Source organism: Stigmatopora argus, chromosome 15 (genome assembly GCF_051989625.1).
Source record: "Stigmatopora argus isolate UIUO_Sarg chromosome 15, RoL_Sarg_1.0, whole genome shotgun sequence".
NCBI lineage: Eukaryota > Metazoa > Chordata > Actinopteri > Syngnathiformes > Syngnathidae > Stigmatopora > Stigmatopora argus.
The window spans coordinates 2,866,325-2,892,091 of NC_135401.1; the positions used below are offsets into that span (position 1 = coordinate 2,866,325).

General features: G+C 44.8%; 3 protein-coding genes across 7 annotated transcripts; 2 read left to right on the plus strand and 1 right to left on the minus strand.

The window, feature by feature from the left end:
• The first annotated feature begins 521 nt into the window (after positions 1–521).
• asmt2 (acetylserotonin O-methyltransferase 2) lies at positions 522–3,321 on the plus strand. The gene is made up of 8 exons (XM_077621724.1): positions 522–747; positions 1,204–1,384; positions 1,775–1,904; positions 2,002–2,070; positions 2,145–2,263; positions 2,329–2,466; positions 2,889–3,011; positions 3,091–3,321. Exons 1-8 carry the CDS (start codon positions 667–669, stop codon positions 3,300–3,302), a joined length of 1,053 nt encoding a protein of 350 aa, XP_077477850.1. The 5' UTR covers positions 522–666; the 3' UTR covers positions 3,303–3,321.
• nsd2 (nuclear receptor binding SET domain protein 2) lies at positions 1,141–24,444 on the minus strand. 4 transcript variants are annotated; one of them, XM_077621711.1, is made up of 34 exons: positions 23,996–24,253; positions 22,798–23,285; positions 22,212–22,478; positions 21,621–21,774; positions 21,383–21,546; positions 20,150–20,425; positions 19,944–20,082; positions 19,643–19,725; positions 19,473–19,572; positions 18,967–19,076; positions 18,808–18,897; positions 18,588–18,714; positions 18,319–18,519; positions 18,087–18,266; positions 17,758–17,914; positions 17,478–17,680; positions 17,252–17,355; positions 16,397–16,666; positions 16,159–16,275; positions 15,280–15,421; positions 15,069–15,175; positions 14,795–14,978; positions 13,820–14,154; positions 12,147–12,256; positions 11,658–11,740; positions 10,247–10,405; positions 9,459–9,629; positions 8,687–8,901; positions 7,590–8,590; positions 7,296–7,535; positions 4,870–7,222; positions 4,334–4,381; positions 2,370–2,432; positions 1,141–2,289 (listed from the first exon to the last, which is right to left on the minus strand). In XM_077621711.1, exons 1-23 carry the CDS (start codon positions 24,147–24,149, stop codon positions 13,895–13,897), a joined length of 4,077 nt encoding a protein of 1,358 aa, XP_077477837.1. In that variant the 5' UTR covers positions 24,150–24,253; the 3' UTR covers positions 1,141–2,289; positions 2,370–2,432; positions 4,334–4,381; positions 4,870–7,222; positions 7,296–7,535; positions 7,590–8,590; positions 8,687–8,901; positions 9,459–9,629; positions 10,247–10,405; positions 11,658–11,740; positions 12,147–12,256; positions 13,820–13,894. The 4 variants fall into 4 exon arrangements, with proteins under 4 accessions (XP_077477837.1, XP_077477838.1, XP_077477836.1 ...); XM_077621712.1 differs by lacking the exon at positions 23,996–24,253 and adding an exon at positions 24,286–24,444 and having other exon boundaries at positions 1,141–2,432; XM_077621710.1 differs by having other exon boundaries at positions 1,141–2,432; positions 13,882–14,154; positions 23,996–24,254.
• On the plus strand, positions 3,541–10,751 carry jade1 (jade family PHD finger 1). 2 transcript variants are annotated; one of them, XM_077621715.1, is made up of 10 exons: positions 3,541–3,775; positions 5,765–5,847; positions 5,928–5,995; positions 6,602–6,944; positions 7,024–7,235; positions 7,311–7,478; positions 7,675–7,791; positions 8,297–8,836; positions 9,493–9,610; positions 9,697–10,751. In XM_077621715.1, the coding sequence occupies exons 1-10, from the start codon at positions 3,702–3,704 to the stop codon at positions 10,395–10,397; spliced, it is 2,424 nt and encodes an 807-aa protein (XP_077477841.1). In that variant the 5' UTR covers positions 3,541–3,701; the 3' UTR covers positions 10,398–10,751. The 2 variants fall into 2 exon arrangements, with proteins under 2 accessions (XP_077477841.1, XP_077477842.1); XM_077621716.1 differs by lacking the exon at positions 3,541–3,775 and adding an exon at positions 4,822–4,978.
• Positions 24,445–25,767: the final 1,323 nt, after the last annotated feature.

Below are 25,767 nucleotides of genomic sequence, written 5' to 3' on the forward strand. Positions count from 1 at the left end.
TGGGCCGTCCCGGGTTTAGTTTGAGGACGAAATGCCACTCTCAAAGAGAAGAACTTCCACACGATGCGTCACATGCATCGCCTCTTCAGCCCCAAGGCTTTTGTGAGCCAAAAGATGCGAGCGAGCGGAGCACAAAGCGTGCTGGAAAAATGTCGCTGCCCCACATTTCGGTAGCCAACGATACAAGTGAGACGTTATTAATGCTGGACCTTTTGTTTTGATGCCTCGCTGTCTAGAATTAAATTGCTAGCAAAAAAAAACAATAAGTATAACATGAATATCCCCAAATCAACAAGATGTAATAAAAAAACAGGAAGTCAGAAATGACATAGAATTAACAGTACGTGACCCAAAATAAAGAAATCATTTTAAAAAGTCGCATCAATGTAGCAATAGTGCATTTTTAATATACTTTTTCCACCACAATGTTAGTTTACGATGAAAAACATGGACAGCGCCACCTTTTGTGTGGCCATTGGCGGAACTGCAGTCACCAGAAGCTGAGCTCCTCCTTTTCTCCTCTTCTCCTCCCCTTTCCTCCTCTGCTCGTCTCCAAGCCGTCGTCCGACAGTTCTTCGGGGGCTTCTTGTGGGATTTCAAGTCCTACTTCTCCATCTTCTCGTTTTTATTTTATTTTTTATTTATTTTTTGGAGGGAGGTGCCACCATGGCTGAGAATTTGTCGCAAAGCGAGCTGGACTATCCCTTCAAACTACTCGAGTACATCCACGCATACAGGGTGTCAAAGGTAATCAAGTACCAAATACTCCAATCAAGTACTGGATTTAAGGCTTGGAATTCTGTGGCTGGTGGGAAAGAAAATGCATTGGAAAGCATCGATGATTTGAAGCAGGAGATATGAATAATGCATTTGTTTCTGAATGACTTATATTATATAATTATTTATGTCATAATTGCTATATTTGACTTGCTAATGTTGCCTAGTATTGATGTGTTCTTTAAATGAAAAAAAGCCAAGTCAAATATTTACTCTAAAACTAGAAACGACAAAAACTGTATTTTCGCCATTTTAGTTTGCCAATGTTCAATTATTGTCAATAAAATGACAATTTGACAAGTCAAGTATATTCAGGTAAAATAAACAACAACAACAAAAAAAGAAATACTTCATGAGCCAGGCGAGTGTGAAGTGTTTTATAGCGTTATCTGCTAACGAGCTAATCATTGGGATTGGGTTTTTCAGGCCATTTTTGCCGCCTGCGAGTTGGGCATTTTTGACCTATTGGCGGCGTCGGCCTGCGCCCTGAGCGCCCAGCAGGTGGCGGGGGCCTTGGACATCAGCGCTGACGGAGCCGAGCGACTGCTGGACGCCCTGGTGGGCATCGAGATAGTTCAGGTGGAGACGCCAGCGGGGGATGAACCAGGTGAGCAACCAAATTCCAAGCATTCCCATATTTCTGACCTCTGTGACCTTTGACCCTTCTCTTGCTATCTGCAAATTTGAGCCAAATACGCTACGGTAATCCCTCGAATATGGCGGTTCATCTAAACCAGACATGGCCGCGATCATCGAAAAATTGCAAAGTAGGGTCACCCCTATATATAAATTAATAGCGGAAAAAAAGGAGTGAATTCGCGATGAGTGAGGACGCGATAATCGAGGGATTACTGTTATCTGCCATCGAGTCATCGCAAAATTCCTTTTTCAACATCCGTGACCTTTGACCTCCACAGATAGGAACAAGATTTAGAGCCATTTAGAAGGTTAGCCCGCCGTTTTATCCTTCTCTGGGACGTTTTGTCTCCCGTTTCAGCTCTCTACAGCGCCACCGACGTCGCCAGCGAGTACTTGGCCAAAGGTGGCGCAAAGTCGCTGCACAACATGGCGCTCTACCAGTCGCAGACTACCTACCCGCTCTGGAACAACTTGGCGGATGCCGTCAGGTGGGTGCGAAAAGTAGCGTTGCGCCGGTAGGCCACCGAGGAAAACTGGACCAAAATTTGGAGGTTTTCACCGCCTCCTCCATCCATTTGGCCGCAGGGAGGGTAAGAATCAGAACGAGAAGACCTTCGGGATCCCGCCAGAGGAGATCTTCCGGGCTATTTACCGGTGCGTCTAACGGGGTCGGGCCGCCGGACCTCCGCGTGGCTTCCATTTTTTACATTCTGGCTTTTTCTCAAAAGCTCTGAGAAGGAGATGCTCAAGTTCATGGGTCTGATGGACTGCGTCTGGTCGCTGGACGGACACGACGCGGTGACGGCGTTCGACCTGGCGGGCTTCGGGGACATGGTGGATCTCGGAGGTAGGATGGGATGGAACGGGAACGTGCTGGACGGAGGGACGGACGGGCCGATATGAAATTCCCAGGATGTACCGGAGCGCTGGCCCGCGAGTTGACCAAGGCGTACCCTTCTTCTTCCGTGGTCGTGTTTGACATGCCGGTCGTGGTGGAGATGGCGACCAAGAACTTCCTGCGGGAGAATGATACCTTCACATTTCGTAGCGGTAATCCATCAATTTTTAAAAAGTATACATACTGTAGTCGGGAAAGGTTAATTGGGGAAAACAGCACCCTCTGCTGATTATTCTCTGCCATTGCACTGTTGCTTTAACTGGAAATAGTAGAGGATAAATCCCTTTGTAATAGGGAAAAATAATAACATTTATATTCTTAATTTATTTTCGCTAATATTTTATAATAAAATGTTAAACTAAATTATTTTGAAAATACAATTGTGAGTCACTGTTTAAATTTTGGAATATTTACTTTGTTTATTTTGGTCACCCTTGTTAATTTTTGGTGCATTTGGCTAAGAAATAAATAACAGTTATTTGAATACTTTGTATTTATAGCATTGTATTGTAAAGGGCTCATACAGAGAATAACACTGTTTATTTCCTATATTTAATTTTTTGGGGCCCTTTAGGGGATTTTTTCCAGGATGAACTTCCTGTTGCCGACTTGTACATTCTGACTCGCATCCTTCACGATTGGACGGAGGAAAAATGTCTCCTGCTGCTCAAGAAAATCCATGATGTCTGCAGACCAGGTATGATACGTGATTATGATGATATGCCGTATTGTGCGCTGTGATGATGCTACGACGTGTTTGTGTTTTTTGGGAGCAGGCGGAGGCGTTCTGATTGTGGAGGCCACGCTTCTGGAGAACCGTCGCGGGCCCCTCCACACCCAGCTCTACTCCCTCAACATGCTAGTGCAGACGGAGGGCCGCGAGCATTCGCCCTACGAGTACACCCGGATGCTTCGCAAGAGCGGCTTCCGCGACGAGCAAGTGTGCCGCACGGGAAAGACCTATGATGCCATTTTGGCTCGCAGATAAAACCAACCTCTATCTGGCATTTATGTCTCTCCTACTAAAAAAACACATTTGAAAGACCAAGCGCAATGTCACATCTTCACAAAAATGCTAATTCTTTACTTTTTGGCCTCATTTTTCACTGGTGATTATGTCATGATTACAAAATTATTTGTGTTATTAACGGAACCCACCAAAATAGAAATTTGTTGAAAATCTGGCAATTTATCACCGTTTACAACGTTATCGTGACCGCACGGGCCCGACGCAAAATGGCCGACGAGTGACGGCGCTCGTCCCCGTTTGGTCAGAGGGCGAATGAGACATCGACTTATATACATATGGGTTGCCTCCTCCAAGCCGGGTCCCGCCCCCTGAACCCCGCTCAATCTCCTTCCGCCTCATCTATCTCCTTGTTTGTGTATGTGGAATGCGGGTCAAGCGGAACTCGGAGCCCGAACTGCGCCTCACCTCCAAGGCAAACGGCGGCTTGCAACGTACGTACCGACCGACCGCGCGACAACGCAACGATCGGCCGCGCGCGCCCGGTTCCGGAAGCTTTTCAAAAGCGGCCAACGAGACACTTTTCGAGGCGGTGGTCGCTTCCACTAAGAGAACGCGACGTCGTCATTTTAAAATGGCGCCAAAGATTAACCTCCACCACTGGCTCGCTTGCCACCTCGGAGACAGCTGCATAGCCTCAAAGTCGCTATAACTTGCTCATTAATGTCCATATCTTTACTATATTGTCAACTCGTTAACAAAATAGAAATTAAAACATCCCGAGGGATGAAAAACGGAGATCAGTTGTAAAAATCGCTTGTTATTGTGCCCAAATACTACTGGAAATCCTAGCTTTAGCTCAATGCTAGCGACTGTCCAATGTGATAAACACCGACCTGCTAAGATGGTTAGCAAGGCTTGTTAGCCAATTTACAGCGGATTTTTGGACAACTACTTCAACAGTTTCTCATGTTGCGGGTCTTCTAACATCGCGACTGTGTAATGTCTAACGATCGGCGGTAATAAATTAATCAAAAAAGGGGTATAAATACCAAAGTATCCAGAATATTCCACTCGAGGCGCCGGTTGGTCCAGGAAAGCTGGAAAACAAAAACAGTTGTATTTTTCAAACTAAATGATTCATTTTATTCTATTTACCTGAAACAGAAACTTTTTTTGGACTATGAACTTAATGAGACAATATTGAACTTTGTTCGAAATAAATTGCATAATTTTACGAGCAGCTTATCTTTACTTTCACTTTAAATAGACGTTGATGTGCAAAATATAACTATATTTAACATTGTCCTTTTCATTGTGGGAATTACAAACCATGAGTTATCAGTGTAAGAACGAATATTTTGAACTATTAGCTAAATTAACATGAACAAGTGAAATTTGATTCGTACGTATGTTATTGTATATTATCGAAAAACGCCACACGACCTGTCAGTTAGCTTAGCCACCGGCTTACGTGTTTCCACCGTAAGAAGCTGGTTTCGTAAGTTAGCGCCTCCATGTTTGTAGTCCTTATTTGTCAGTCTGTTTACGATTCGAACATCGATTGCTAACAGCTAGTGGTTGCTACCTGTTGCTAGCTCCTCGGCCTGAATGCCCTTTTCCAGTCACGCCATTTTCTGCAAAGTTTGACAAGTGTAACATTCATCGTCTGTAATCGTGTTTTCGACGTGTTTGATGTGAGGAAACATGTCGTCTTGTACACAGCGAGCGAATCCTTTGCGCAGAGCCTCTGGGGACGTGTTTGTTTACTAGTAGCGTCCGCTTGTCGTCCTACGATTAGCATCAGATAGCTTGTGTGGCTATGCACTGATGAACGATTAATGCATGGTAAACAAATGTGTGTTGTGTAGTTTTGTGAATTGTCACTTAAAGCTGGAACTTGCTCCAATGGAGCTAGGGGGCTAGCTTGTTGTAAATGCTACATTTGAACACAAATGACCTCCTTTTTGATCACATTTATATGTTTCAAACTTGGAGGCCGAGAGCCAATGGCGGCCCGTGAGAGAATATTTTGTGGCTTCCATTTGAATTGTAGTATGTTGTTTTGACATAATCAATAAAATGGACGATTTAAATAATACTTTAAAAAAATCTGTTAAATAGTACTATATATGAAATAAAAATGGTAGTGAAATATAAGATATCATCTCAAAAACGCCAATTTAAAAACAAAAATAATAAATTGACTATTAAAAATGTATCTATACAGCTTCCCGCATTAATTTCAACATATTATCAGCTAATAAAGAAGCACAGTTTAAGAACCTATCTCTATTTAGTGTTATAGTCGAAGTGCAAGAGGTTTTAGGCTCAATTTAAGCTTCTTGGGCAGACAGAATTCAATGAAAACTGGGCTTAGTTTGGGCAGCCCTGTTTTAAATGATCAAAATAGAGTCGATCGTAATATTTCAGCACGTATTAGTCCTTTTAAAATTGGTAACATTTGTCCATTTTGTCCTCAGCGTGGTGAAGCTGGAGCTCGACACACGTGACACCATGAAGAGAAGTCGACACCCCAGTAGCAGCGACGACTCCGACAATGGCAGTAAGTCGTAAAAATAGAACGAGAGGTCCTCGGGGGCCCCTCTGCGTTTTCCCCAATGAACTCAAGTGCCTTTCCTTCAGGTAATTCCACCTGTTGGTCCCAGCATTCCTCTCAGGCCAGGAGAGGAACCAGACAGAAACCCTCAGAGGTGCGTCAATATTTGTACAATTGTCATTATTGAGTAGAAAGTGCAGTGACGCGGGCCGGATATCTTCGAGATAAGTGACTGTCGAGCATATGCTGTGGCTCTTATCTAGCCTATGCACGCCTTCCAGGGCCAATCAGATTAAAGTGAAACGTGGCGTCTGGTTGTCAAAATTGTACACGTGCAATCTGTTTGAAGTGGGAGGGTGGGCAGGGTTGGTTATATTGCTGACAGCGAATTTTTGAGAGACCCTATCATCAGTACTAAAAGAGTTAACATATTTATTGGCACATTGGAAAATACTGGAATATAAATCGCATTAGTTTAAATGATTACAAACATAAAATTAGTAATAATAAAATGAAGAACGACAAGTTAACATAAAAATGGGATACTATACGCTAAAAAACAAAATAACAGGCTGTCGATGGTCAGAGTGAAAAAAAAAATAGACCTATGGTTAAAAATTGGCTGCCATCCCTCCCACTTCAAATTGCTATCCACTTAAAGAATTTCATTTTCGAAAAGCCACACGATTGGATGTCTATCATCGTCAATGTTTGTTTAAAAAAAAACCCAACTTTTCACAAAACTCACGTGGTCTGGCAGGTGTTCCGAACGGACTTGATCACCGCCATGAAGGTCCACGACTCGCAGCAGCTCAACCCGGAGGACTACTACGTCCTGGCCGACCCGTGGCGGCAGGAGTGGGAGAAGGGAGTCCAGGTCCCGGTCAGCCCCCAATCCATCCCGCAGCCGGCGGCCCGCCAGCTGGCCGACAGGAGCGAGGAGGTGACCTTCGTCCGGCCCAAGAAGCTGATCCGCACGTCGGCCGCGCAGGCCACGGGCTACGTGGACATCCGCACCCTGGCCGAGGGCGCCTGCCGCTACGACCTCAACGAGGAGGACGTGGCCTGGCTGACGGCGGTCAACGACGAGTTCCTCAAGCTGGGTGAGTCGGCGTCGGCGTGTGTCAGGCGTAGGAGACCAAAAAAATGGAAGAGTTCATTTTTTGGGGGGGGTGTTTTCAGCCCTGCCGCCGCTGGACGAGGCCAGCGCCGAGCGCGTCCTGGAGGAGTTTGAGCGGCGCTGCTACGACAACATGACGCACGCCACCGAGACGGAGGAAGGTCTGGGCATCGAGTACGACGAGGACGTGGTGTGCGACGTCTGCCAGTCGCCCGACGGAGAGGACAACAACGAGATGGTCTTTTGCGACAAGTGCAATATCTGCGTCCATCAGGTTGGAAGAAAAAAAATTAAAACACATTTTGACAATAAGGATTTTTTGACGTCATCCTACTGTCGTGAATTCCAGGCGTGCTACGGCATCCAGAAGGTCCCCAAGGGCAGCTGGTTGTGTCGGATCTGCGCGCTAGGCATCGTGCCCAAGTGCCAGCTGTGCCCCAAGAAGGGCGGCGCCATGAAGCCCACCCGCAGCGGAACCAAGTGGGTCCACGTCAGCTGCGCCTTGTGGATCCCGGAGGTCAGCCGGCCGTCCGTCCGTCCATCTTCTCGTGGACTTCCACGTTATTGCCACCTCCTAAAAATATGAACAAAATCAAAGCGTAGAAAAGTCATCTGCCAGAAAACGTACCATTTTGGCCACATTTCAGTCATTCGTAGGCCGTGGCGTGATCTCAATCTCCACAAATTCTCAGACCTCTCCGTTCTTGGGGCAGGTCAGCATCGGGAACCCGGAAAAGATGGAACCCATCACCAACGTTTCGCACATTCCCGGCAACAGGTGGGCGCTCAACTGCTGCCTGTGTAAAGACAAGACGGGAGCTTGCATCCAGGTAGCCGACCGACTCCGCCCTCGCCAAAGACCACCCCTTTAGACCACAGGTGTCAAAGTGGCGGCCCGGGGGCCAAATATGGTCCGCCGTATCATTTTGTGTGGCCCGGGAAAGTAAATCATGAGTGCCGACTTAATGTTTTAGGATCAAATTAAAATGAATAGTATAGCTGTATATTAAATTTCCGTTTTTACCCCCTTTTAAATCAATAACTAATTTTTTAATCCATTTTTTCTGTGTTTTTAGTTCAAAAATCATTTTGTAAAATCTAAAAATATATTTAAAAAAAGCTAAAATAAACATTGTTTTAGATCTATAAAAAACTGAATATTCAGGGGCTTTAATCCAGTTTATTTAATCCATTTATAAAAATATATATAAATATATCTAAAATGGTCCAGCCCACATGAAATCGAGTTGACGTTAAAGCGGCCCGTGAACCAACCCGAGTCTGACACCCTTGCTCTAGTCTAGACCCAACCCTGTTCTTCTTCTCCTTTGTCAGTGCTCGGCCAAAAACTGCCACGTGGCCTTCCACGTGACGTGCGGCCTCCACGCCGGCCTGGAGATGACCACCGTCCTCACCCGGGACGACCAAGTCAAGTTCAAGTCCTACTGCCCCAAGCACCCGCCGGGCTTCGGGGAGCGGGAGCGAGACGAGGGGGAGGCGCTGGTGGCGGCGGCGGCGGGCGAACGGCGGGAGAGGGCCCCGGCCCCCGGGCCCGCCCCCTCGACGGCCGTGCGCCCGCCCCGCCCCCGCGACCCGCAGGAAATGCGCGTCAACGTCCGCAAGGCCAAGCTGCAGGAGATGGAGGAGGTGTTTTACCAGTTCGTGGACCCCCGAGAGGTGGGCTGCCAGCTGAAGATGGCGCCCGAGACGGTGGATTTCCTTTACCAGTACTGGAAGCTGAAGCGCAAAGCTAACTTCAACCAGCCGTTGCTCACGCCCAAGAAGGATGAGGAGGACGGCCTGGCCCGCCGCGAGCACGAGGTGCTGCTCCGGCGCCTCCAGCTCTTCACGCATCTCCGCCAAGACCTGGAGAGGGTAGGTGACCCGGGACGAGGAGCTCCGCCTTCACGGGGGGAGTCTCCCTGCCCCCTTCCGGGAGCCTGAAGGAAGCACAAATTTGTTTTCACATCATTAAAAAAAAAATGGTTTTGTTTTATAAGTCCTAAAAAAAAATGGCTTCAACTGCCAATCTCAATTAAAAATGTAATTTATATGTAAAATTAAAGTCATTTTTTAAAGCTTAATCACACATTTAATAAGATGGAATTTTTTAAAGTGCCATTTTATCATTTTTTTTTGTAATTTATTCAAATGAAAATTTTAGTGTATTTTTTTTCACCAAGCATGCATTAAAAATGAAGAGTATTTACAATAAAGTAATCGTCCCATAATTTTAGCACTGGTCAAGGATGACCCTTCATTATCAGAGGACAATGAAATTGTTTGCAATTCATCATTGGCCCCAGTCATTATTATTAACTTAATTTAATGTTATCTCAAGATATTTTTTTCTTTTTAAATGAAATAAGCAAAAATAATCAGGTTGCTGTGTGCTCCAACTCTCGAGACATTCATTTCCAAGCAGCTCTAATTCTACTTGGAAGACTTAAAAAGCTGAGGTGCGCTGCCCCGCCCCCCGAAAAACAGACAAACTAACCGTGTAACCGGGTGACCCGCTGCCGTCCCATCAGGTGCGCAACTTGACCTACATGGTGACCCGGCGTGAGAAGATCAAGCGTTCCTTGTGGCGAGTTCAGGAGCAGATCCATCAGCATCAACTTCAGCTCGCCGACCAGGAGACGCTTGGCGGTGAGTCTCAGAACGTCATCTTAAAAACAAACACACAAACAACAAATACACTTTAAATTGAGCCAATTTCCCACTGTTGTCCCCAGGGAACGATCCCGAGACAGACCCGCGGCGTCTCCTATCCTTGGACCGGCTGAACTCTCGGGGGCCCCGCCCTCGATCCCGATCCCCTTGGCGCCACAAGACCAAACGGCGCTCCGAGCAAGACAAGGGCAAAGCCCGCGAGAGGAAAACGGACGAGGACCCCGCGCCCAAAGAGTCGGAGCCGGCCCCTCGGACCCGGGACCCCTTCGACGACGACCTCGCCCCGGAGCCCCCCGAGCGGGAGGCGGCGCCCCGAGAAAGCCGCGGCCCCAAATTGCACGGGAAGCGCCCACGGAAAGAGGCCCCGGGGTCCGAGGAAGGCAAAAAGATGCGTCGGGCCGAGATTTCCCCCGAGGGGGGCCGCCCGGTCGTCGAGCAGCTGGACAGGAGCGTCTCCGTCCGGCTGGTGGACATCCGATTGCCGGACGGCGGCGGCGGCGAAAGAAGGGCGGGGAAGCCGTCGCGGGCCGGGGACGAGGCGCTCCCCAAAGGATGGGGCAAGTTCCGAATCCCCAAGCGGACGGACGGGTCGGAGTCGCTGCGACCGCTCACCAACACGCCGCCGGGACCCCAGCGCCACCCCAGGACCAGGCTCCGCACGGGGGCCGAGAACGAGGGCGGCGAGCCCTGCCTCAAAAGGTGCCACTCGCACCGGCTGAGGGGCGACGCCTCCCTCGCCCGCCGCTACGTCCTGGCGTCGTGACCCCACCCCTAAAAAAAACAAAAACAAACGGCTTTTATTTTTCTGGTGATAATGTCAAACTAGAGGCGATATTTATTTTTTATGTGGGAAATGTTTATTTTGGGTATTTGGCAGCGGCTTTTTTTTACCGCTAAGCACTTCAGTGTCAATGAATGAACGCCGCCGCCGTCGTCGCCGCGTGCCTCATTTATTTGGAGAGTTTGCACTACCATTGGCCGGCCACACTTATTTTTACACTGAAGAGAAAATAAATATTTTCTATCCCAGGCTGCCGCCACTCGACTACTGTTGATGAAAACATGTTTGTTTTGGGTTGTCATTTGTCCCGAGGAGGAATAAACATCTTTGAAAGAACGTTTTTATTGATTGAAAACAAAAATGCTTTAATTTTTGGTCATATACTAAGCGAGAGATCATAAAATACTTTTAATCATTGATCAGCACCAATGTTCCCTCTAATTTTTTTGTTTGTCTGGGCAGAAAGACAACCTCCCTGAGCACACTGAGTACTGGTGTGAGCAACATCATCATTGCTCACTATGGGCACACACCAGTATCACACCTGCCATAAGCAGGTGCATGTCTACTACACATTAATGATTTATTAATAATAAAATGTAATGATTAATATCTATGAATGGGTGGCCCGGCGCATGAGTGGTTCGCGCATCGGCCTCACAGCTAAAAAAAAAAGGGATTTTATTTTGTGCGCTCCATATGATTTGCTGTGCGCAGAGATGAGTAGTGTGCAATTGCGCACGAGCGCTGATTCAGCACTGATGTAAAAATGGCCATATAACTAGCTTTATTACCTATTTTAAAAGATTTTATCATGGTGTACGCATTTTTAATTGACCGCAGTAGCCGTCCAATCTGTTTGACGTTGGAGGGTTGGCAACAATTGAGTCAGCATTGGTTCGCTGCCACCCTCCCACTTCAAAAATTCAACTCATGCAGGTCTTTAAATTGACCCATAAATGCCATAATCACAAGAAAGTGACCCCAAAAACACCCTAAAATTAGCAGGAAGTGACCAAGGAATGACCCCCCCTTCAAAATAAACTAAAAATAACACATGGTTCAATAAAAACAGGAAGTAACCTGGACTTCCCCAAAATAGGAAGCTATAAATGTATCATAATGAACTATTTGGTGCTTCTCATTTATTTTCTAATGCAAAATTAAAGACTAATTGAGAAGCACTGCATTAGACAAAATAAAGGCCATTTTGATTTTTCCACATATACGGTATATACTTACCTCGTAGTCATAAAATCATGACCTTTAACCTTTCCGAAGGACTTCCTCTTGGCCTTCGCTTCCCGTGAATTTCCTGAAAACAGCTTTTGAAATAAAAAAATATAAGTTTTGACAATCCTTGCCTTAAATGGTTATACATGACTGACAAATTAATGTCAATTTTCTTAATCAATCAGATCCAAACTGGAGTATTGAGGTCTCTGGTATAAGCACATCTTTATTTACTGGATTTTTTTCAATTTTTTTTGTAAGAAAAAGAGCATCCAAACTGTAGAAGGAGAAAAGCTGGTATATTTACAATAGAAAGCATCACTATGGGCACTTATACATTATGTACATATTAGTTTGAGAAAGGAGGACAGTAGGCTCTCAACACCAAGAAAATCGAACAAGTTAGCTCAACGACAATCGTTAGGTAGAAAAATAAAAATGGCCCAAAAAAAAACCAAGCCCAAACCTGACACTTGAATGAAATTAAACAGCACTTACATTAATTTGAAGAGAAATTTTGTCTCCCTCCGGAGTGACTTTTATTCCTGCGTTTTTTCCTGATTGGGGAAGAATGACTCCCCTTCCCACTTCAAGGATTTGACCTTTCCCTTTTTAAAGAAAAACAAAAACAAAGATTAACATTAACTCCTTGATGCCTGATTTATATTAAACATAAAAACGCATTGGCGGCTACACAAGTACATCAAAATAGTCATACTATTCGATATATGTATGACAAATTATACAGGAAAAACAGTCTTAGAAACATATACACTAATCAAAAACAAGTATTTTTATAAAAAAACTTAAAAATGCCTCCTTTAATTTGAGAAATGTTTCACTTTATCCATACCTGTCAACCTCTGCCGATAACTGCCCTTATAAATGATTATGATTCCCCTTACAAACCCCCCCAAAAACCTTACAAACACCGTTCCGGTGTTTGTAAGGTTTTTGGGGGGGTTTGTAAGGGGAATCATAATCATTTATAAGGGCAGTTATCGGCAGAGGTTGACAGGTATGCTTTATCTCAAGTCTTTTAATGCCCCAATTCTCATTTTTATCTGTTTTTTTAATATTATTTTGATGTACTTATGTATGCCCCAATGCTTTTTTTGATGTATACTAATTAAAAATCAGAAAGTCAGGTAGGAAGGGGTTAAAATATTTCACTAAGGAGTAAAAACAAAAGAAAAAAAAAGTGTCTTCATTGTGCTTGGAGCTTTTAAACATCTCAGTAGTGTTTTTAACAGGGCAGGTCGGCATGCCCGTTAGTTGACGTGATCTGTAGTATTTTTAACTCTTTGTCTCCCATTATACGGAATGATCGTTCAAGCGGGCGTCTACTAGCGATAAACTTATTTTAAAAAGTTTTCTGTTAGTTTTAAGAGCCACGCGATTGGACGTCTAGAATCGTCGGTTATTTTTAGCGCCTGCAGGTTAACGTTGAAAGAAAACAAAGAAGGCTAATGGACTAAAAAGGTAGTCGTTCTTGTCATATATTTGTACTATTTCAAATCTATATATTAGAAAAAGAACATTTTGGCGTCCCGCTAAGTTTTAACTATTTTTTTTTTGGTTTTGATGGAAAATTTATGTGAAAAAGAGAAGTTTGAGGGGACAGGAAGTGGATAAATCCAGGCCAAAAGTAGTGGAATCTGAAAGAAAAACAAAAATGTCATAATGAAAGTTCAAGGTTTTTGATTAAAAAAAAAAACAACGTTTTAAATTACTGATATTCTCAGGTTCAAATGAGAACTGATCTCTTTTCCCAACTCTACTTTTAAAATAATTTTAACTTCTTTTAAGTATTTTTTTTCACTTACGAATCGTAAAACCTCAAATTTGAACCTGAAAATATCAACGAAAAAAAAGTGTTTTGATGGTCAAGTCAAGAACCACTTTTATTTTCAGCCTTATTATAATTTCAGGTTTTTTTTCCTAGCAAAATCTTTTTTTTCAGCCTTAAACATGATCATTTTATCACGTGGCGTCAACAGAGATGCAAAAAAAAATCTAAAAAAACTGAAGACCTGAAATTGAAAACAAAAAAAAACACAAAAAAATCTGAATGTGAAAATTAAGACAACCGAAATTACCTGAAAATATGAACTCATCCACAGGAGAAGATAAAAAGTGTTTTGGATGTTTGAAAAGATTGGCGAACAAACCTTCAACTTTCATTTCCAAATTGCAATACTTTTGGCTAGCCTGCCTGTCGCGGGAAACCAACCCTTGAAAGAGCGTCACCGGCGTTTTTTGCTTTTAGGACGGGCGGCTTCGCCTCTGGCCGCTTTTGACCTGGCGGCGGCGGCCATGGCGTCGTCGTCGTGCTCGGCGGCGCCGCCGTCGTCGTGCTCCAGGCAGCGCAGCTGGCCCGAGGGTGGGCCGGCCCGTAGCACCCCCTCGCAGTGGGCTTCGCAGAAGGAGTTGGGGCAGAGTTGGCAGAAGGCCTCCGAGTTTTTGCCGCAGACGTCGCAGTGGTGCCACGGGCAGTCCCAGCGACCTGAGTACACAAATACATTCACATAGTGACTTGGAACATTTATGAATTTAAAAAAAAATTGGAGTCCAATATTGGAGAGAATCTTTTTTTTATTTGTCCTGCTGTTGTTTACAAATTTCTTTGTAAACTGCAACTTCTTTGCCTAGGATAAAAGTCATTATCAAAATGGAAATGTTGTGTTTTGTTGTATTCCTGATATTTTCATTTACACTTTTTTTTTAAAAAAAAACTTTTTTTTTAATTTGTATTAATTTGATGATAAAAGATTTAGTTTTTAAATAAAAAATAAATTTAAAAAAATCATCCTACCGCCCCTTTTTAAAATAAATTAAATTAAAGTCTTGGACCAACAGTGCGATTTAGTAGTGTTTTTTCGCCCTTCAAAAAATGTAAATAAAATGCATGAAAAAAACTGAAGTGTTTAAAAACTGCCCTCTCCTTAAAAAAAGGAATTAAATAAAAGGCCCTGCAGACAAAAAAAGTGCTGCCTGTTTCCAATTTTTTTGGTACTAATATAGATAAATAAGATTTTTTTTTAAATTAAAAAAACAAATACACATTTTTAAAACCATCCTTTCCCCCAACCATTTAAAAAAATAAATAAAAATGAAACAAAGACTGCTATTCATAGGCCACCTACCAAAGGGCCTCTTGGAGAGGTTGAGGCAGGAAAGGTGGAAGGCTTTGGTGCACGTCTTTTTCCCGCAGATGACCAGCTGCCCGCCGTCGCCGCAGCGGAAACATTCGTCGTCCGATTTCTTGCCTTCCGTCCGGCGTTTCCTGCACTTGCGCTTGGGCTGCTTGGCCGCCCCGCCGTTGGCGTTCTGTGGCCCGAAAGGGGACGGCGTCAGAGTTAGCGTCGGCGAGCCTAGGGGCGGCGGTTTTGGCGGGCGCAGCCTTTTTTTTTTTTTTACCTTGGGCCGATCTCCCAGGAAGCCGCTGCAGTTGGGGGCGCCACAGCGGCATACCGTCTTCTCGTTTCCCAAACAGTCCAAGTTGTAGTTGAACGTCAGCTCCGTACCTGTCCACGTCAACAAGCCTCGAAAAATTAGGGGGGCACCCACATAAAAATGTAGACAGTAGACACCCAATACTTGTTGTCTAGACCGAAAGACTGCCACCAACCTGACGGGATGTCGCAGATGGCAAAAAGCCCGACGCGCGTGTCTCCGTTGACGGTCCATTTCTGCGTCTCACAGTTGGGTTGACAGCTATGATTCATAAAGCGGGAGAAATTGCCCTTGGGACCGGCGTCGATGATTCGGTCCTGGGAAGCAAACGGAAGGAAGCCTTATGGACGAGCCGCCCAAAGAACAGCCAAATGCGCCTGTAGTATCGACCACTGTGACGGCACGCTGGCTTTCGCGTATCGTTCCCAAAAGCGATACCGATCCATTGTTTTGGCTCCCGGCGGAAGCGCGGCTGCTACGTGAGCGGCCGGCGTGCGCGCCGAGGAGCGCCGTGTTCACAGACAAACGTACAAACCAAAAATACATGGACTTTCTTCAAAATTAGCCGATATGTAGCTGAAATAATACGATAAATGTTCAGTTGAATGTTTGGGTAGATGGATATTTCTTATAAAGGATGACCAAAAAATTGACACTCTTTCAAGATTGGCTGATATAATAGGATCATTCTTGTTTTCATTGTTTGGGGGACATAAAAAATAAAATAAATAAAAAAAGTACTAATATTTCAGCTGTGCGATATATGGAATCTTTTCAAAATAAGACGATTTATAGCTGTTCTTTTCACTGTTTGGTTGATATTTCTTTTAAAGCGTGATTGATACATGGACTTATTTTGGGGGGATAAAAATCGGCTGATTTATGGACGAAGCCCCCCCCCCCGAGATTGGCCATTGGCTGATAAATACCAGATTTAATAGGATAGTGTTCTCTTCACTGTTTGGTTGATGCTATTTCTGTTTTCAAAGGTCAACCAATGTAAGGACATATATTTGAAAAGCCCACGCACGGGTGAACGTGTAGCCCAACGAACCTTGTTGATGGTGAGCATGTAGAAGTCGGTGATGTTGTTCTCGTGGGCGTGCTTGATCCTGGCCCGGCATTCGTCCTCGTCGATCAGCTCGCCCACGTACTCGTTGACAAACTCGCCCTGCGGGGAGAACGGGTGGAGATTTCAGTTTGATTGTTCTTTCCGCTAGATGTCATTTCCATTTATTCGCCATCAAGCGGATTGGACGTCCACGAGCGCTTAATGACAATTGGCGCCTGACCTTTTTAATATCGCGCTGAGCCACCAGTCCCCAGCCCTTGCCCGGCGTCTTGACGATCTGGGTGTCCGGGTAGAGGCGCTCGCTGAAGTCCCGGTTGCAGCAGCGCTGGCCACTGGGACAGACCTCCGGGTGGCACTCGTACTGGAGCATGCGGTTCAGGCATTCTGACTCGAAGCCGCAAGGGCGCTCCACCGACGGCTTGCAGTTGCACTTGGGGATCTCCGACACGTCGGCGGTGTACACCTGCACCTTGCCCACGGGTTTGTTCACCTGAAGGACAAGAGAGGGCAGTGTTAAGAGACGAGCAGAAAAAAAGTAATCATTGGCTTCATTGACTAGAATACAAAATTATGTTCCAATGGCACTGACACAAAATGGCCGACAAGTGACACGGGTGATAGCATAGGTGTCAAACTCAAGGACTACGGACCAGATCCGGCCTGTCATATCATTTTGTTTGGCTCGTGAGAGGAAGCCAAGACTGTGTAGCTACATGTTTGCCTATTTAATTTTGCCTTCATAAAGTTCTTTTACTCGTAAAATATTGATGAACCCAAAAAAGGAGTTTTTCTGTAGCGCAGCTTCACACTTTGAATAAAGCTTTATTTAAAAACTAAAACCAATTGTGTTTTTTCCAGAGAAAAAACATTTCATAAAAAAATAAAAATAAATGGAGAATATTATTTTAAGATAAATGGATTTACTTACTTTATAAATATTACATTACAGATTATCATACTCTTTTTAAACGTATAATTTTTAACATTTATACTAAGGAAAGGAAGAAAAAAAGTTTATATTTGGCTTATTGAGGCTTTTTAGGACCCGGGGGAAAGCGTTTGTCGGCCGACACACCTTGATAAACTTGTACGGGGGCGGTTTTCGGTTTTTTTCCTCCTCTTCCTTGGCTTCGCGCTTCATCTTCATCTCCTTGAAACGAGCTTCGGCCTCCAGAAGAGCTGGAGAGAAAAGCTTCATATTATCCCATAGGAAAGACAAACCCTTGTAGAAACTATCAGCACGTGAAAGTCTATTCATTTATTTGAAGAAGATTCTTTCCTTCGGCCACGCGGATCTTTACCCGTCTTGAAGACCTTCCCGATGCTGGTCGTTTGGTGCTTGCTACCCCGGTCCCCCTCCATGTAAGGGAAGACACGGCCCTGGTAGGTCCAGAAGTAGTCTTTGGACCCAAAGAAGAAGACGGGGAACTCTCCGATCTTGTGACGAAGGTGCTGGATATTTGTGGGGACGTTGCGGGGATGCTGGATCTCCGCCGGCCACCATCTGGAGAGACGGAAAAAAACGCCAGTTCGGGGAAGGAAGACCCGGATAGAGAAGGGTGGCGTCGGTTGGGGGCTCACCTGTACGCTCCCAGTTTGACCCACATGATGTCTCTGTATTTGGGCTTCTTTCCGGCGCGGCAGTCGTTGCAGAACCAGCTGCCGTCTGGCATGGCGATGTTCAGGCAGTCCGGGTGGAAGGCGGCCGGGCAGGATTCGCAACACAGCAGCTGACCTCCTGTTGGCTTCAACTCGTCAAAAATGCTGTGCATGCAACGTCATAACTTGTAATTATCTTAACTGCGCCTGAACTCTGTCAAAGTTAACATAGTATAACACGAAAAATACTATTCTTTGAACAGACAGCTATCGGCGTGAACCGTTTTTTGCTTTTGTCGATCGGTAAGCACCTTTGGAGCAGACGAAGCACCAGCTGACGTTGACGTGACGGTGGTGGCTGTATCCCTTTTTGGCGATAAAGTGGTTGGTGCAGACGATGGCCGTGCCGGTGATGATCTGGCTTCCCGCCGCCACGCACTGGTCGCCCATGTGGTAGGCCACGGGACAGCGCAGGCATCGCATTAGGCGGCCTGCAAAGAAGAGGCGTCAGGCCGAGCCGAACCAAACTACCGACGGCTTTACCTTTGGCGGCCCTGTGCTGAGTTTGGCTGCCGTAGTGGCAGCTGAGGCAGGTGTGAAGAGGACAACGGAAGCCCTTGTTGTCCAAGACGGTGAGCGGGCTGAGGCGGACGCACGCCTGGTGGTAGAACTTGCCGCAGTGGGCCACGTAGCAGCGTCCCAGCTCCCCGTCCGACTGCTTGCAGGTGAAACACGAGCGCAGCCCTGGAGAGACCAAGAGGCAGTGCTTAAAAAAAAAAGATGGCGTCCGATTGGCCATGGGAGGCGCTTACCGGTGCTGCACGAGCGGCACTGCAGCTTGTCCTCGGGTAGGAAGCTCTCTCCCAGACAGTGGAGGTGAAACATCCCGCAGCACTGACCTTCGCAGGGAACCAGGTCTTCGCCGGCAAGCTCGCACACCTGCGCGGCAACGTCAACGTGTCATCCGCTAACCGCTAACGGATTTCAATCGCTAAAAATGAAATTGTATTAACTTGAATGGGAAGGACACACCTGGCAGACAAACTCTTTCTTGCGTTCGCCCTTCTTCATCTCGTCCAGACTGTCGCTGGGAGAAGCGGGACATCCATCGCTTCCGGAAACCTGGACAGAACGTTTGTGTCAGGTGTAAAATTACGATTTTGGAAAAAAATATGGATAAAGCGCTCTCACATCCGGTTCGTGACAAAGGGACGAGCGCCTTTTTTTGGCGTTGGTGGAATCCTGGAAGTTTTCTCCTTCCCGCTTCCGCTTGCGTTTTGGTTCCTCTGCTTCTTGCTTAACTAGAGAAGAAAAATATTTTAACACTTTATAGGACACTAGCTGAAATGAATTTAGTTTATAGACAGGTATATATTTAAAAATGTCTTTTCATTTATGACATATTTTACTCTAAGTTTTTAACTACTTATTTCTCAAATGCCCCAAAATAACCAGGAAGCAACAGAGACATGCCAAAAATATGCTATCACTCCAGAAATGGCATTTTCTAGTTAGTTTTTCCTATTTCACATTTTAATAATTAATAAATCCATTTAAAAAAGAATATGGAAATAATATTTTTCTAACAATAATGAATTATATGAAAGTTTTTCTAAAAAGAACACCCCCCACTCAAAAAAAATGTCTATTGCCCTATAAAGTTACCATTTATGTTTATGAAATGATTTGAATTGTACCGGAAAGTAGTTGCTTTTTGGTTTCCTTGACTTCCGTGTCCGCCTTTCGCCTTCTCTGCTTGGGTTTCTCGTGAGATCCCTTCAACTTTCCGGCCAGTGTCTGTTGACAAATCACGTTCATGGTATGCCATTCCCATCTTATTGCTCGAGATGCTGGCGGTCAAACTCACATTTTTCCGTTTTTTTTTAGGCTGCTCCACTGCTACGTCCAGCGAAGTTGTCTTTTTCAACATTTTCTTAAGCCCTCTTTTAGCTAAAAAAAAACATCATAATAGCAAACGAGCGGTTTAATTGACTTCATGAATAGCGGTACTAATTGGTGTTGCACTAATATTGCCATGGATACACCATGAAAACACCATATTCAGTATCAGGGAGTACTAAACGGAAGCTCCATTCATGACAGCTTATGATGAATATACACCTATCTATTTGAATACATAGCGCCCCTTTTTTAACTTCTCTACTGACCCGAAGTTTCTCCCGTCGTGGCTTTCTGGGTTGAAGTCGTCGATGTTTTCCTCTGCGCCGCCGTCTTCAGGGAGGAAGCGAGGGTTTTGGGTGCTCGTTTCTTCTTGAGCGGTACCGCCGCTTCCGCTCGTCGGCGATCCTGAGATTCATCACATGGAATATATTTAAGTGACCGGAAAACTCGGGTGCAAAAATCTGACGTCTACCTGCGGTAGAGAAGCGGCGTTTTTCTTCTCCTTTTTCTTTAGGCGCCGACCGTTGAGGCGTTGGGCCGCTCCGATCAGCAGCTCGGCCTCAGCCTCCGCTCCGGGCTCCGGTTTCAGTTTGTCCAGGAGGCGAGGGTTGAGTCGGGGTCCGTCGCCGTCGTACGCGAAGGTGAAGTTGGCCAGGCGCTCGTCGGGCGACATGGCCAGCGCTTCCGTGGCCTGGATCACGCCCATCTTCCACTGGGGTCGCAATTTACGAGGCACGGATTGAAGAGTCTGGTGAGGAACAAGCAGACAATCGAGAGGTATTTTTCTTGTTGAAAAACAGACACTTGTTAATGGTAACATTAATTAGTTGGTTCATGGGCCACATTAACATCAATACCATTTCATGTGGGCAGGACCATTTTAGATATAATATTTAGATTTTTTGATTTTTTAATTGGATTAAAAGAACTGAATCAAAAGCCCTAAATAGTCAATTTTTATAGATCTAAAACAATGCTTATTTAAGCAATTTTTTGTTCAATATTAAAGTGGAAAACAGAAAATATTTATATATTTATTTTTAGATTTTACAAAATGCTTTTTGAACTAAAAACACAAAAGAAAACAATTGGATTAAAAAATTGCAAGGATTGATTTTAATAAGGGGAAAAATCAGGAAATATAATGTACATCTATCATCATTTTAATTTGATCCTAAAACACAAAGTCGGCACTCATGATTTACTTTCTCGGGCCGCACAAAATGATGTGGCGGGCCAGATTTGGCCCCTGGGCCGGCACTTTGACACCTGTGACTTAGTCAAATAATATACTCTGGAAGAAATCAATTACCATATTTTCTTGTCGTATTTGTCCCTCAAAAAATGATTTAATGGAGAGTAGGGCTTATATGCGCATAAATTCGACTTGACATGCACGAAACTGCAAAGTGACAATGACGAAACGCCATAACACATGAAAATCCGGTCATTTATTTCAAAACAGATAAAAGATAAACAGGTGGCTAATATGCGAGAAAATATGGTAATCAAATAATATACTCGGAGAAATCAATTAACGGATTTTTTTGACTACAGGCTCCTACTTTTTGCAGTACTCATGTAGCCTACAGCTTTTCTAACAAAGCGGCTCATGAAATTTGGGCATTGCATCTCATAGATAGGTAATTAAGGTAATTGGTTAAAGTCCCACTCCTAATTTTTTCTTCTCCGTTTGCCTATTTACCTTCTTGTGGACGACGCGTGAAGCCGGCAGCTTTTTTTGCAGGCTGAGCTCCTCATACTGGCTCTCCCGGGCAAAGGACACCATGTTCTTCTCAAAAATGTAACCTCTCTCGGGAGCGTCTCCAAAGTATTGGACGTGGTAAAGGAGGCCCAATCTGCTTTTGCCTATTAGATGAGGACAGACGGCTATCAGGGAATTCAGCGCCCTTTTATCGAGGCGTGGTGGAGAAGAAACTCACCGTTGGATTTGACATGGTGGTCGCGTTCGGGGTCGGTGGTGACGATGCAGGGCCACCAGGGGTAACCCGATACCTTGGTCCAGACCACGTCTCCGACAGAAAAGCTGCTTGGCAAAAGGGGCGGGTCCGACGCTGGCTCTGAGACAACCGCCGGCTGGAAGTAAATATTTGTTTTTATTATTAACCCTTTCAAAATGTCTAGATTTGTAGCTATTTTGTAGTACTCAAATTATCACAAAATTAACTACGAGTAACATTGGAATTTCCCAAGATCAACAGAAAATCATCAGAAAGTGGCCTAGAAATTCCCAAAAAATCAACAAGTGACCCATAGTGCCCTAAATTTAAATAGGATGTAACCCAAAATGAATTCATTGCCTGCCATTGATTAAACTCATCCAATTTGGTTCAACTGGAAGAACTGGCCCATCTTTCCATGCCAATGTCAGTGCTAGATATCAAATCCATCTTGACTGGGAAGATGCCATTCCCAGTCCGAATGAATTGGACATCTATCATCTTTATCAATCAAGTTTTATATCCAGATACAACATTTTCGTTCCGATATTTTTGACAACTCTAGTCACTTGCCAGAACTTCCGGCAGCTCGTGTTTCTCGTCGGCTTCCTCGGGAAGTTTTCTTCCGGCCTGGTCATCGGTTTCGGAGGGACGTCCGGTTGTGGGCAACGCCACGGTGGTGCCGTATTTCCTCCATTTGGCGATGACGGTCTTCACCGTGTTCCACGGGATATTTAGCGCCTTGGAAATTCTTTTGTAGGCTTCTCCTGACAGAAACCTCTGAACAACGAGGTCCTTCTGAAGCTGTGGAAGTTCTCTGCAGGCCATGGCTTGTTGTGACTACAAGAATGTTAGGAGAAGCCGATTAGATCATCTATTCTGGATTTGATTCGAGATTAATCAGAGGGATGCTGCCATTCATCCAATCCATTTGGACTAGTGATGATTTGATCTCTCATGGGTCACTTTCTGTAGATTTTTGGTCCCTTTCTATTAATTAGGGAGCATTGTTAGCTCACGGTTAATGGCACTGAAACATAAACATCCATAGCCAGTCCTTCCAGTTTAAAAATTGGACATCTGTTGCAGTCAATGCCCCCCAAATGAGTTAAATACTACAAAGTTTAATTGGAAGCCACAACCACAAGTAAAAACTAACCTCATTCGCCGCTTCCAGAGGAGGGTCAGAGACGTCAAAAGCCTCTTCACGCGTGGGGGAAGAACCGAGGTCGGGTTGAGGTTTGGATTTGTTAGGTCGACCCCGAAGCTTCTTCACTTCCTGCCGTCCCTCGGGCGTGGAAGCCGCCGCCCCTTCCACGACGGCGGCACGTGACTCGAAGAGGGGTCGTGGTACGCTGGCCTTCAGCTCCGGCTCGCCGTGCGGACCGCACTCGGGCTGGCGGGCGCCGTCGGAGGCGGGGGCATTGGCGCCCTTGACGACGGGCGTCTCGGTGGCACGGGCGTCCCGCTCGCCGTTGAGCACCAGGGACGTGAGGTCATCCAGCCGCCGGTGGCCCGACATCTGAAGCACGCCGTCCTGCAATGTGGCGGCCCGGTCCAGGGGCGGCTGCTTGACGCTGACGGGCTCGGCCAGCTTGGGTATCGAAGGCAAGGAGCTCCCTTTGCCGTACATTCCGTTTGTGCGTTCTGTTCAAAGGAGCAGAGTTGGGATAGAATCAAATGTCTACGAGAATTATAACTTCAACTTTCAACTCGATATTGGTACTCAACCATTTGCAATATTATAGAAGTAAAAAAAGAACACAAAATGATTAGTTCCTTTTGTCGTTCAAATGGATTGGACGTCTATAGCTGTCAGTGGCACCTGATGACATTAAGATTGGAACTTCCATCCAGACAGGGTTCTAGCAGTGGTGGATACTCTTACCTTGAAAAGGGATAAGCTAGCAGCTAACTGCAACGGTTCGGAGTGCGGTCGGAAGCGCGTGCAGCAATGACCGATGATGGCATCACAGTCCGCAAAGAGCGAAAAGAGAACAGCTGACAAGTAACCGCAACGCACAGCGTTCGAATCCGTGACATTTATTAGGCAGGTAGGAGTCTCATCGTGGATCGATTAGTCTTGTCTGGCGAGCGCGCAGCGATTGTTCCAACTTCATGCCAGCGGTTCAAAGTATACTTGTAAAGCACAAACTTTACGAGACCGAATGTACTTTTGAAACGACATTTGAACCAAAGTTATATCTAACAAATATTTGGCATATACGGTCGCTTTTGGAAAGGCTCGGTAGCGCCACTCATTGAGCAGCAACCAGACAAAGCCGCCGCACAAAGGACAAAACCAACAATAACTCGAAATTTTCCCTACTACGACACAAATTAAACATGTTACTTACTAGAATTGGAGGACGTTAAACGACTGCGGTTGTCTGGGATAAATGACGCGGTTAGGAGAGTCACTTTGTCGGCGCCATGACAGCTCGTTTCGAAAAATGCTAAACAGCGAAGCTCATTGGAAACCCATTGAAAAGTAGCAGCCTTGGTTAGCATTGGCTAACTAGCCGCCTCTAGCTTAAAATGGATGCTCGGCCCCGGGACAAGTGTACACTTTTCTCAAGGAAAAAAAAAAGCCCCCGGCCTATTCGGCCGTGACTCCGAGACGGACAGAGGAGTTTGGGTGTTTTACCTGCTAACTGGACGTCCTTGTGCCCGTTTAGGAGGAAGTGGAGAGTTTATTCATGGCGTAAAACGCAGATTTTCATTCAAGTGGACCAAAAAGGCTTTTGCGGGGAAATCAAACAGCGAGGCCGACCAGCGCGAAAAATACTCGCTTGTGATTGGTCGACGGCACAAGAAAAAGACCGGTCTTTTCCAGAAAATAAAACAAATAAATAAATAAAATGAAAATAGCATCGTTCACTAGCATCACTTCACGATGTATTTTTTGAGTGCTTTACTTTCGTTCTTGTAAATATCTATTTTTAAAAAGAATTACATTCGTTAAAGTGTGCTTTTCAACAACGCGTAGGCAGCCATGTTGTCTCCCCGAAAAACAATACTTTATCAGTTCCAAATGATAAGACGTAATAGATAAGCAATTTTCCCCATATAATATATAATTTAATATTTCACTTAAACATATTTAATTACGTACAACCCAGGATCATATCTGAATTGAGTACATTCAAACACTCAGGGTAATTTACGAATTTGAGTTCAAAACATGTTGACTAAGAGAGCAAAATGGGTTTTGAAATGATTATTTTAATTAGAGAAGCCATAATACACTATTAGTTTTAGCTAAAGGGGGTCTGAGATAATTTTAAGGTCGTTTTGGCTTTGAAATATAATCTTTTATATTTTCTTTACTTTGTTGAGTTGTACTCTGCATTTCCGGTGGGCGGGTTCCAGTAATCCCGCCATGTTATGACTCATATGTCGTAAGCATGTTTTTACACTCCGGGTATGAATAGAAACTGAAGTACTACATTCAATGAAAATACACGAAAATGGGTATATGTAAATTGTGTAAAAAACAAAAGACGTATTAAGTTAAACTGGAGAACTCTTTTCTTTTATTGTTGTTGCTAGAATTATTTTAAACTATAGTGATGAAATTCTTTTTTACATTGTTGGCGCCCTCTCTGACTTTCAAATTAAAACCTTTCATCTCGTAAATCACAATTTTTATATAAATATTAAGCTTTACTTGGTCCTGATTAATTTTAAATGATTGCATAATTAATGTGGGGAATTACATTTGTCTTAACCTAAAAACAACCAGAAAATAAAATACCACTGTCTTTTATTTTATATTATAACGGTCAAATGACGTCAAAGGAAGTCTTGCCAGGTTTCGTCTGTCCTGTCATTCGAAGCCGGAGAGAGACGGGAAGGGCATGAAGAACGTAGCCGCATTTTCCCAAATTGTACAGCTAATTTACGTCACCTTTCGTATATATGTGCCAGTTTCATTTCCTTCCCTTTAACAAATATTTGGTGTCGCTCGCTAGCCAGCTAGCTAGTTAGCGTACCAAGTTAAAACATTCGAAACAAACGGACCGCAAAGCTTCCACATGGCGCTAATCCTGTTTTCGAGGTCCAGGGCATCTTTAATGACAACTTCCAGGTCGTTAAACAACGACTTTCGGAAAGCTAAAGGTAAGAA

Bases quoted from the DNA above. Each gene is read 5' to 3' on its own strand.
- nsd2 (XM_077621710.1), bottom strand. From the start codon at position 24,149: ATGCTAACCAAGGCTGCTACTTTTCAATGGGTTTCCAATGAGCTTCGC. The intron at 23,286-23,995 runs GTAAGTAACATG...TCCTTTGAACAG, and splicing joins TTTAACGTCCTCCAATTCTA to AACGCACAAACGGAATGTAC. The intron at 19,726-19,943 runs GTCAGTAGAGAA...GTTTTTTTTTAG, and splicing joins CACGACGGGAGAAACTTCGG to CTAAAAGAGGGCTTAAGAAA.
- jade1 (XM_077621715.1), top strand. From the start codon at position 3,702: ATGTGGAATGCGGGTCAAGCGGAACTCGGAGCCCGAACTGCGCCTCAC. The intron at 3,776-5,764 runs GTACGTACCGAC...TTTTGTCCTCAG, and splicing joins GGCAAACGGCGGCTTGCAAC to CGTGGTGAAGCTGGAGCTCG. The intron at 5,996-6,601 runs GTGCGTCAATAT...GTGGTCTGGCAG, and splicing joins CCAGACAGAAACCCTCAGAG to GTGTTCCGAACGGACTTGAT.
- asmt2 (XM_077621724.1), top strand. From the start codon at position 667: ATGGCTGAGAATTTGTCGCAAAGCGAGCTGGACTATCCCTTCAAACTA. The intron at 748-1,203 runs GTAATCAAGTAC...TGGGTTTTTCAG, and splicing joins ACGCATACAGGGTGTCAAAG to GCCATTTTTGCCGCCTGCGA. The intron at 2,264-2,328 runs GTAGGATGGGAT...TGAAATTCCCAG, and splicing joins GGACATGGTGGATCTCGGAG to GATGTACCGGAGCGCTGGCC.